The sequence below is a fragment of the Canis lupus genome, chromosome 37 (assembly GCF_011100685.1).
Source record: "Canis lupus familiaris isolate Mischka breed German Shepherd chromosome 37, alternate assembly UU_Cfam_GSD_1.0, whole genome shotgun sequence".
NCBI classification, from domain to species: Eukaryota; Metazoa; Chordata; class Mammalia; order Carnivora; family Canidae; genus Canis; species Canis lupus.
Genome location: NC_049258.1, coordinates 18,103,617 through 18,114,579, shown reverse-complemented (window position 1 = coordinate 18,114,579; position 10,963 = coordinate 18,103,617). Strand labels below are relative to the sequence as shown.

The 10,963-nt window shown below is 38.7% G+C and overlaps 1 protein-coding gene across 1 annotated transcript in view; it reads left to right on the top strand.

Annotated features, from left to right (window-relative positions):
- The first annotated feature begins 526 nt into the window (after positions 1-526).
- The window catches only part of LANCL1 (LanC like 1), a 33,808-nt gene continuing 23,371 nt past the window's right edge, over positions 527-10,963 (top strand). The window contains exons 1-2 of the mRNA XM_038585640.1: positions 527-855; positions 4,666-4,783. Coding sequence (XP_038441568.1) covers positions 775-855; positions 4,666-4,783 — 199 coding nt within the window. The 5' untranslated portion in view covers positions 527-774. The remainder of the gene's footprint in view (positions 856-4,665; positions 4,784-10,963) is intronic.

Here is a 10,963-nt window from a genome sequence, read left to right as displayed (position 1 = left end):
TTGTCCTCCAAGCTGCTAATGCTGGCAATGGTGTTTTGTTTATTTTCTTCCCTTTTGCTTTTCCGGAAGCAAAAGACAAAGTCTGGAAGGTCTCTGCAGACACATCATCCTCCCGGATTTCATTCAGTCCGAGCAGTAGAAATAGGAGTATGTTCAGGCCCCAAAGCAGCCTTTTTTGTTGTTGTTGCTCTCCAGATAAATTCCTAATTCTAATGAATCATCTGCACTTGAATTAGTTTTTCTTTTTTAAAAAAAAAAAAAAAAAAAAAAAAAAGAATTAAAAGAGAAGAAAGGTACGGGAATACTTGGCACGGATGCCCATCCCCGCCCCCGCCCCCCGCCCCCCGGGAGGAAGCACCCGGGCCAACCCTTTCGACATCACGCTACTGTCTCTTTAACAAACGGTACATGGGAAGGGGGCGGGGCTCCGGGGAGTGGGCGCTCCTGATTGGTCCGGCTGGCAGGAAGTGGGCGGTGAAAGCGTGGCGGCTGCCGGCGTCCGAGGCCGCTGCGTGAGAGGCCGAGGCGTGGCCGGGCGTGCGGGCGGCTCGCTGCTCCGCGTCCGGGGAGCAGAGCCGAGGCCGCCGCACGGGGTCCCTGTTCCGCGGCGCGCGCTGGGCCCCGGCGGCCTGCTCGCGGAGGTGCAGCTTCCCGGCAGCCGCGCCGCCGTGGGCCCTGGGTCCGAGCCTCCCCGCCCGCGCGCTGCTCCGCCGAGGCCCCGGGCTCTGCCCCGCCGCTTCCTTCCCTCCGCTCTGCAGGCTCGCCTCCGGCGTCATGGCTCAAAGGGCCTTCCCGAATCCGTACGCCGATTTTAACAAATCCCTGGCCGAAAGCTACTTTGATTGTGCCGGGCGGGTGAGTGTGGGATACCCGCGCCCGCATCCCTGCCCCCGGGGCCTAGCGTGGAGAGGAGGAAGGGAGCAGCGTCCCCCTTAGGTCGCGTGTTATCGCGAGATGCCGCTGCCAGCCACGGGGCCGGCTCTGCGACTCGAGCACAGTCCTCGTGGACAGGGGCTCCGTCATTGAGCACTTAGATCCTAAAAATTGGCGAATGTGTCTTTTTTTTTTTTCTATGCAATTGTGGTTTTTTTTTTTTTTTTTTTTTTTTTTTTTTTTGGATCAGTTGAAAGAGAGGAGAGCAGGCCCGGTGGGATGTCCCCTGTTCCTGCCTTAGGTGTGTGTAGGAACCTGGGCAGGTAAACGAGGACAGCAAGAAGCTGGGATGCGCGGTAAAGGCAGCGTTAAGCTCAAAGTGCTAAGTTACAATGTGGGGACACAGGCCTGAAAATCGCCCTAGTGTTGCCACTTTTTGCAGGACATCCCCACAGCTGGGGGGGGGGCGGGAGGGAGTAACAGTGTTATTTTATTTTATTTTACTTTTTTATTTTTTTGTTTTATTTATTTTATTTTTTATTTATTTTATTATTTTTTATTTAAATTTTTAAATTCAACTTAATTTTTTATTTAAATTTTTTATTGTTACTTTATTTTATTTTTTATTTTATTTATTTTATTTTTTATATATTTTACTTTAATTTTTTATTTTATTTTTATTTTAATTTTTATTTTATTTTGTAATTTTGTAATTTTTAATTTATTTTTATTTTATTTTTATTTTGTAATTTTGTAATTTTTAATTAATTTATTTTTATTTTATTATTTTATTTTATTATTTTATTTTATTTATTTTATTTTAATCATGTTATTTGTAAAGCACTGAGCAAAAGAGAAGCTGATTGTAACATCCCCCAGGCCTGTGTTTTCTCATGCCTCTTTGAGTGAACCTAATCAAGAGGAGATGCAGTTCTTTCTAAGAATACCCAGCTGAGAAATTCTAGAGCGTGTTAGGTCAGAAGAGTGATCTCTTTGAAGTGCACACACATTTTTTCAATTTAATTTTTTTTTAGTTCTACCAGTTTATATCTACTAGACTCGCCATACGAAAAGCATTTCTCGTGAGCCCTAAATGGCCTCAGAGCTCTCCTACCTGCCAAGTTAACTTGATGTGTGGCTCTTTTGGTTCTTCCCTTGAAACATTTGTCACGATGGATTCATTTTACATCAGTAATGCAAGTAGGAGGATGAAAGAGATGGAGAAGAGTTGTAGGATAGAAGGGTGCCAAAGTGTGTGTGAATCTATAGTCAGTCTGATTTTTTTTTTTTTTTTAGAGATTTTATTTATTTATTTATTTGAGAGAGAGAGAGACTCTGAAGCAGACTCCACACTGAGCACAGACTTGGGGCTCAGTCCCACAACCAGAAGATCATGACCTGGGCCGAAACAGTTGGATGCTTAACTGACTGAGACACCCAGGTGCCCCTGATTTTTTTTTTTTTTTTTTTTTTTTTTTAAAAGACCAAACTTGAACCACCTAAGCAAAGCTTCTTAGAATGATCTTGATGTCATATGGCTTCCTTTTGGCCATTTGGCCCTGTGTTCTGTCCAGCTCTGTAGACCCTAAAGCTGAAGTATTTTGTCCGGTCTTGTTGGAGGGAGACCTGCTGTTTCATGCTTACTTGGCAAAGAGAGCATGCCTGAGGGTTTATCCTAATGACAGACGCCTTCAATAAAATAAGCTCACTATTCAGGCTGTTTATAAATTAAATGCTTTTACAAATTTAACCATTTCCAAGGGAGAAAAAAAGATATTCAAGAATTTAGACTCTGTTCCAAAAATAACAAAGTAATTTATTACCTAACACATGGTTTGGGACCAATTCCAGAAAGAAACTAGCATACCAGTTCTAAAATTGTTTAGTGTTGAACATCAAGGTTCAGACCCTAGAGATCTGTCCTCCTTAATTGGTTAACACAGACGTTGAGTAAGGAGTGTTTTCTGGCATCTATCATAAAAAAAAAAAAAAAAAGGGCTTTTGGAGACTCTGCAAATTATTGCTAGAGTTTGAATAATTTTGTGGTCTGCCAAAGGCAATCAGTATTCTAAGGCAGGTCACCTTTATTAAATGCAATTATGTGACAAATAGAAAGTAACTTCTGTTCCTGAGGCTGAGGTGTTCTCATTCTGGGTCTCAGAGTAAGGCCCGGCAAGATGATAAATTATCCATGATCTATGAACAGAAGATGACATGTTCTCATGTAGATATACTCTTCTATCTAGTTGAGATTCATAGACCTTTTATATTAATATTGAAGTACGTTTTATCTTCCTAAATGTATTTTCAAGACTTATTGAAACCTTCACCTCTTGGCAGAAATTATTAAATAATGGGAGTGTGTCCGTCAGACAGTCTGGTTTCTTCTTCAGAGTGTGAAATAAGGGATCATTGTGGTGTTTCAGAATCAGTCCAGATTTGGTTGATAGTTTGATTTGCCTTATCAGAGATGCTCTTCAGAAGTAAAATTTAATATCTTTTATAATAATTCTGACACAACCTGCTTTCTTTTTTCAGGCTTAAGATGCCCTTTTTAAAAAATGAGATTATGTTAACCCTTTTTAAAAAAGGAGATTATGTTAACAGGTAGTAGTTTTTATAATCAGGTTTGCAGGGTGAAATAAAATGTTTGTGCCCATGTAATATTCCCCAACACTGTTTTGAAATTTTACTGCTTTGCAAAATCCAAGTCTGGGAATTATAGCAGGTTCCTAAAATTGTTGAGGGATACATTAAAGTGACTTTTTATGACACTTCATGATTCAGGGTATACAGAACTTGCAAAATATTTTTCAGTAGCCTTTAGGATGCATAACAGTGCGTTGGTGGGCCTCCGTATGGATGTCACTACCCCCACAGCCCCAACCTTCATAGGCTTTTTAATCCATATCCAAATTATTACTTGTTATAGACCCCTGGACTGCTTAAAATTGTAACAGTACTAACAGTTACATCTCCGGATGTAAATGATCTCATTTGATCCTCAGAGTACCTTTTGACGTTGGTGGGGCAGGTGTTATTATCCTGACTTTATAAAGGTAACTGAAGCATAAAGAAGTTATGAGTAGAGTGAGAGCACTCAGCTAATAGCAGGTGCTGAGAGCTAAGAGCACTCAGCCTCATTCATTGGACAGTATTGATGAAGCCCCTCACTTCTCGGCTAGGCACTGTGCAGGCCTGGGTTTCTTGATGCTAGGTCTGATGTTCTCTCCACTCTGCCCACGGCCCCTGATATCCATGAATTTATTTTGACTTTCTTCTGCTACTTGTACAATTTTTAAAATTTGTTTATCCGTTTTTTGCAAGTGGATTTTTAGGAACGTTGACCCTCATTTTTTTTAAATAACTAAAGCAATGAGAGTGTTTCCTTAGGGAATTATCATTGCTGCCTCTTGAATGGTTGGAAAACAGCGAACATCTTCTGATTTGTGCTGAATTTATTAAGATGACTTTTATTATAATAAAAAATATCGATTTAAATAAGAGATGCTCCCTATTAGATGGGAATTACTGCATGCCACCTTTTCATCAGCAGTCTATTTTAGTATTTAATTATAAATCTTATGTAGAACATTTAAGTTAAAGAACGTTTCTTGCATTGAGTAGGAAAATGTCATAGCCCTTTTAGGTTTTATTAATTTGTCCAGTTTCCCCAGGCAGAAGAAGTGGTTTAAGTGGAAAGGAAGTGCTCTCCTATTTTTGATAGCCTGTAGTCCAGCAAGTTGAGTGGTCCATATTTTTTGATATTTGTTTTCCCTTTAATATCTACAGCTGACTCCTGAGTTCTCACAACGCTTAAACAATAAGATTCGAGAGCTTCTTCAGCAAATGGAGAGGGGCCTAAAGTCGGCAGACCCTCGGGATAGCACTGTTTACACTGGCTGGGCAGGTATGAAGTGCTCACCTTGAGTTGGCATAAGTATTGTAGACAAGAGCCAAAGCGTTACCTTTTGAGCTGACTGAATGGGACACCCTTAAATGCTTCCTGCGTCTGTATATGAATTGTTGCTTCTGGGAGAATGCTGTGCTCTCAGCCTAGCTAGAGGCCTCGGTATCTGGATTTTTAACAGTGCTCTGAATTTAGGGCAAGGAATTCATACCTGCCACAAATTTGGATGGCGGCTTGTGGAAAGAAAAATTGCTGTTTAGCATTACATAATTTGGAGATGGAATTACAGTGGGAAGAGTTGGGAAGAGTCCCAGAATATAGTGTGTGAAACAGAAGTAAAGAAGTAAGGAGAATGTATCCACAGAAAATAAAACACACCCAGATGTCTCTTTAAAAAAAAAAAAAAAAAAAAAAAAAAAAGGAAGTTCTCACCTAATACATATCCATACATCAACATAGAGTAAACCGGAGATTCTGTGAATTATCCTTCTGAATAGTCATTGCTGGTTGGTTTGCATTTACTGTTTTCTAGTCATTGAGAGGCTGGAGAAAGTTTGAGAAGAAATAGTAGATAGGTGTCAAAGAGGTGAGAGACAAACCAAAGAGGGAATGTTGAAGAACTTCAGTTAGTTCGCTAATGTAGACAGACCGAAAGATAGCTTTGTAATCTCAAGGATGCACAGTTGAGAGACTCCGTGTGTTCCAGTTACACTGAAAAGGAGATAAGGAGGAACAAGTGTTCAGCTTAAGGAATTTGAATTTGACTTTAAGGCATTGGTGCTTGTCACCAACACACAGATTTCTGGGCCTCACGATGGAGCTTGACTTCGATTTTGAATTAATAGTTGACAATGTTAAGAAAAACCATCAATCAGGCCCTCTACTGCCAGGGCTATTTGAAAAACTAAAGGTTAAATAGAAATGGAAATAGGAAAATTTCACACCAAAGCAAAATGCAATTGTGTTTAAATTTTTGGCAGTATGAGTTAACAGTGTCATCTCCTTTGAATGCCAATGTCCTTCAACTTTTTATATTTAAGTATTTATGATACTTATTGCTGGCTCTTGAAAGCAGCTTATGTGGCAAGAGTCTTAGGCAAATTGGCATACTAGGCAGTTTAGGCCGTTTTATGATATAGCATAAAATCTTCCAGATAAATTTGCTAATGGCTTTTGAGGCAGGGGTCCTAAATGTCTCTTAATTGAGCACTGTTAAAAAGCCATTATTCCCACATAAAATGGACTGTCTCCTTCAATGTTACCGTAAATAAAATGCTTTTCTTCCCTGCTAGTGTTCAATCTAGATAGCATGAAACCGAATTGCATAAGAAACTAAAGCTAATTCAACACATAAAATCATGTCGATGCCTTCTCTTCCCATTATTGTATCTTACTAAGTATGAGCTCTTTATTATTGCAATTTTATCACCAAAAAATGCATTCATAAACATTTTGACACAAAAATATTTGCTGTTGTGTGTCTAAGCAGTGTTTACATAATGATGTGTAGATTTGTATGTTATTTCGTGTGTTCCCCATATTGTCTTCCAAAGAGTGATACCTTTTGGAAAATAAGGATTCTCTTTAATTTTGTTCACCAAATTTAACTTTGGTCACCAAATTTAGTGTCATATAATTGTAAATATTAATTTGTTGTTTGCTCTTGTTGCTAACATGTCCAAAATCATACTACTTTGGGAAATGCTATTTTAGAAAACCTTTAAAACTTGATCACCTTCTAGAGCATTGGTACTTATTGAGCATTTGTTGTCAGTCTACAATGAAAGCTTTTAAAAGTTATCATTATGTACTTTGAGAAAACTTCATGATTATTATTAAGTAGAACTTTAAATTACCACCTATTTTGTTAAGTTTCATTCCCCAATAGGAGTATGATCTGATAGTTAATGCTCATTCAGAAAGAATTAGGATTTAGAATAGGATTAGATTCTGTTGCATATACCCAAAAGAATCAAAATTAAAGTGACTTAAATAAATTTAAAAAATATAAATAAATAAATAAAGTGACTTAAATAAAAGTTTATTTTTTCTCTTATGTAAAAAAAGGCCAGTGCAGTCCAAAGTTGATATAGAGGCCTCAGGATGTCAATAAGAACCCAGATTCTTTTCTTTCTACCTCATTATCCCTCAGCCACTGGCTCCTACCTCTTGGCCAGATTGCTGCTGAAGATTCACGGATTACATCAACTTCTCAGGCTGCAGAAAGGAAAAAGCGGTGGGGAAAAAAGAATGCATTCTTCCCCTTTTAAAAGACTTCTTGGAAGCCCCATTCAACATTTCAATTTTGCTTGCTTCTCATTGGCTGGAACATAGTCACATGGTCACACTTAGCAAGGAGGAATAGTAAATGTAGTCTGTTAGCTGGAGTTAAGTGCATGTGGGGATAAGACCTAGCAATCTCTGCCATAAGTCCTGTATGAGAAGAAGAAAGATCCTTTTTCTTATTCTCCTTTAGACAATGAGCCTTCATTTTTTCCATCTGCAAAAAGATCTCTAATGTCTGTCCATTTGGGAGGAGTTTTTGTCTATATTTTGAAATTTCTTAAGCAATATTTTGCCCGTTCTGTGTTTCTAGGGAGACTTAACATATGGAATTCGTTTCAAGATACAAATTTTTCAAAATTTACTCATTTTAATTTTTTTCTTTTTAATAAGTATTAGTCGTTCATAAAGCCTGCCATCGGAAGGACGTATTGTAGGAATGCCAAATCATAATAATTTTCCTAGAGTTAAGTGTAACTTATATCAAGAAAGGGACTACAACTGGTTCTAAACTTTAATACTATGAAATGTTCACATTTTCTCAGCTTGACTAAACAGTTCTCTGCCTCTCCTTTCCACTTCCCCTCAAACTCTTGTTTGCTTGTCACAGGTTATAAAGTCCTTAATTTGTTTGTACCATGCATCAATCCATAGTAAACCCATAATCATGTGATTGTGTTTCTGCTTCATGACAGTAAAAAAAAGCAACAGAGCTAGGCTGCCCAGCTTCATAATACCACATTCATGCTATGACTGTATTTGCCTCAGTTGCTCACTTGATCTTGAAAGTGAAAGAGTTTTAGTGAAGAGATGAACTACTGTGTGTTTTTAATATTCCGTATGTACTTAAAACAGAAAAATTGGACTTCCATCATTTTTTTCCCATTTTATGTCTTTTTTAGGAAAAAGTTGAAACTAACAGTGACAAGGTACTTAGTAGAATTTCTGTACCTCTATGTTAGATGTTTTAGAAAACACTGTGTGCATAATGCTTTATTGGTAAGAGTGATATGTATAGGTTTAAATAAAAAGAAGAAGCGAATCATTGCTGTAGAAAGTACATTCACTTTACAAACTATTTGACAACTGAAATTATCTTGGTTTTATTGTAAAATGGGAGCAGAGGATATAACACAGTGGCGAGAACAGTTAACATAGGCTTTTAATAGGATTCAGACATCATTTTCACTAACGCCTACATATTTACTTCCTATGGGTTGCCACAGTGCAGTTTTATAACCTGTATTCCTGACTTTTACCTTTTTTTACTCATAACAGAGAGAGAAAATGCCTTGACCCTTCGAAAGAAAAGAAGGGAGAAATTTTCAAACCTTGCAGCTGTCTCATATTGGCCAATGAGGCAGTTATGGCAATATATTGCTCTGGGGTCTCATGCTTATCCAGGAATGAAGTATTGTGAATAATCAATTTTGCGGACAGTAATTGAGAGTTAAAAAAATTATTACTGATGTTCAGAAACAAGAATTCAGTAATTTAATAATATATTCAGTAAATTTTAGTTCCCAAGAGAATGAGGATCATCAATATGCAGTTTCTTTTTATTTCCTTTTTTTTTTTAAGATTTTATTTATTTTATTCATAGAGAGGCAGAGACAGAGGGAGAGGGAGAAGTAGGCTCCATGCAGGGAGTCCAATGTGGGACTCGATCCCAGGTCGCCAGGATCACACCCCAGGCTGCAGGTGGCGCCAAACCGCTGCGCCACTGGGGCTGCCCCAATATGCAGTTTCATGATCATTTTACTGTTAAAGGACAAAAGTAAAGATTAAAAGTGATTGCTATTAATAAAATATTGTTAGGATCGACATTTGAATGACAGGAGCCAGAGTGTGTGTGTGCACATATACCAGTAACTAATGTCATATGCCAGGCACCATTCTGAGTGCTTTGCATTGAATGACTAACCTAAACCTCAGAACCACTCTATGGCATGGATACTATATGTATCCCTGTTTCACAGATGAGAAAACTGAAGCAAAACCAGGCTGAGTACCTATTCAAGGTCACATGGCCAGTGAGAAAGTGAGGACTCCATGCAGTGAGTCTGGCTTTAGAAACCTGGTCTTTACCCCATGACAGTGTGTGCCCTTGTCTGTGTATTTACTCTCCACTTCTATATTCGGGTTCACTCCACATATTTTGTAAGTGAAGAAGGTCTACACATAATTTGTAAGATGGAGTAATTCGAGCAGTGGTAACATGATGATACTCATTCTGTGCAAACATTTTAGAAGTGGCTAATGACTAGTCAGTCTTACGTGTTTTAGGAAAAAATTAGAGTAGATAGAACATGAAAGGAATTTGGAAAGAAGGAGGGAAACATGAGTTAGACAGGCAGAAATCCTTACTATTAAATAGTCTCCAGGAAGAAGTTGTTTAGGGACTGGACATAAAGTAAACCTGGAAGGATTTTTGGGCATTTGTAGCCAGAACAATGTTATCTCCAGCATTTTGCTACCAAAGTTGCTTCTGTACTTCCGAATCCTGAATTAGGATATGGTTTCAGGATAGAAAATTAACTGGGCCAAAACAGAAGCATTTCCTCATAATTGCTTGTATTTGAAAAGACTCGTTGAGGATCTTCTTATATGAAGTAGCACCCATAGTCTGAAAACAATCAGTAGCTCTTACAGCTGTTAATGAGTGATATTTGAAATAGTTCTTTTTTTTTTTAATTTTTTTAAAGATTTTATTTATTCATGAGAGACACAGAGAAAGAGAGGCAGAGACACAGGCAGAGGGAGAAGCAGGCTCAATGCAGAAAGCCTGATGCGGGACTCGATCCTGGGTCTCCAGGATCACACCCTGGGCTGAAGGCGGTGCTAAACTGCTGGGCCACTTGGGCTGCCCTTGAAATAGTTCTTTTCACTGGAGTCGTCCTTTATAAAATTTAGTACATTGAAGTATAACGCATCATTATATTATGGTATAAAATATGCCAGCAATAAGCACTGAATTGTTTGTTCTTAGCCATAATCCTTTCCTGGTAGATTTACCTAAGAATTCTTTACAGAATGCACTCCCAGCTTGGGAAGCAAGGCAAACATTCCGGTTCTTTATATGCTGCATCAAGAAGTGTTCTTTATGCCTATGCACACAGCAGCAGACAGTAGAGACAAATAGGCATGCAGGGCCCTTAAGATGAACCCCATGGCCAGCTGTCAAGGGGTCCAAAGTGGTGTCCAGGAATCTGTTGGGACTCACCAGAGGGTCTAACAGCACCTATGTTTGGGCTGCTCTGGGTTTTGTTCCAGATAGGTGTAGGTTTCAGGGAGGAAGAGATTCTAAAGTGCCTTATAAAGTAGAAATTATGGAACACTAGTGAGGAATTGTTATTATAGAGAATTAAATGAGCAGATGAAATATTCTTGTGTTAGAAATAAGCGTTTAGGAGAAAATATTGCTTCCCTTGCAGATAACATAGTAGAAGAGGTAAGTAAACCCAAGGGATAGCTGATCTCACCAGTGTCTTTAAGAGAGAATGAGAGAAAGTGCCAACCCTCATTTAATTTCATTTTTTTCCCACTCTTAACGCTGATGATTCCTAAGGGAAATGATGATCAGCTCGCGCTTAAACACACACACACACACACACACACACACACACACACAGGACTCTTAGGGGCTTTAATTCTAAAAGACATAACCCAATCTTCTATAACCAACTCACAAAGTTAATGAGGCTAAGATCAGCATATATTTTCTCTTTTCAAGTATTAGATAACATTTTAAATAAGAGGATATGCAGCATAATCCCTGGAGTAATATTAACTTGCGCTCTAAATGCAAGTCATTAAAGTGTTTCAAGATGCTGTTCCTCTGATCTGCCAAATGTATAGCCTTTGAGCTCCAGCTTTAGCATTTGGGGCTTAGTTTCT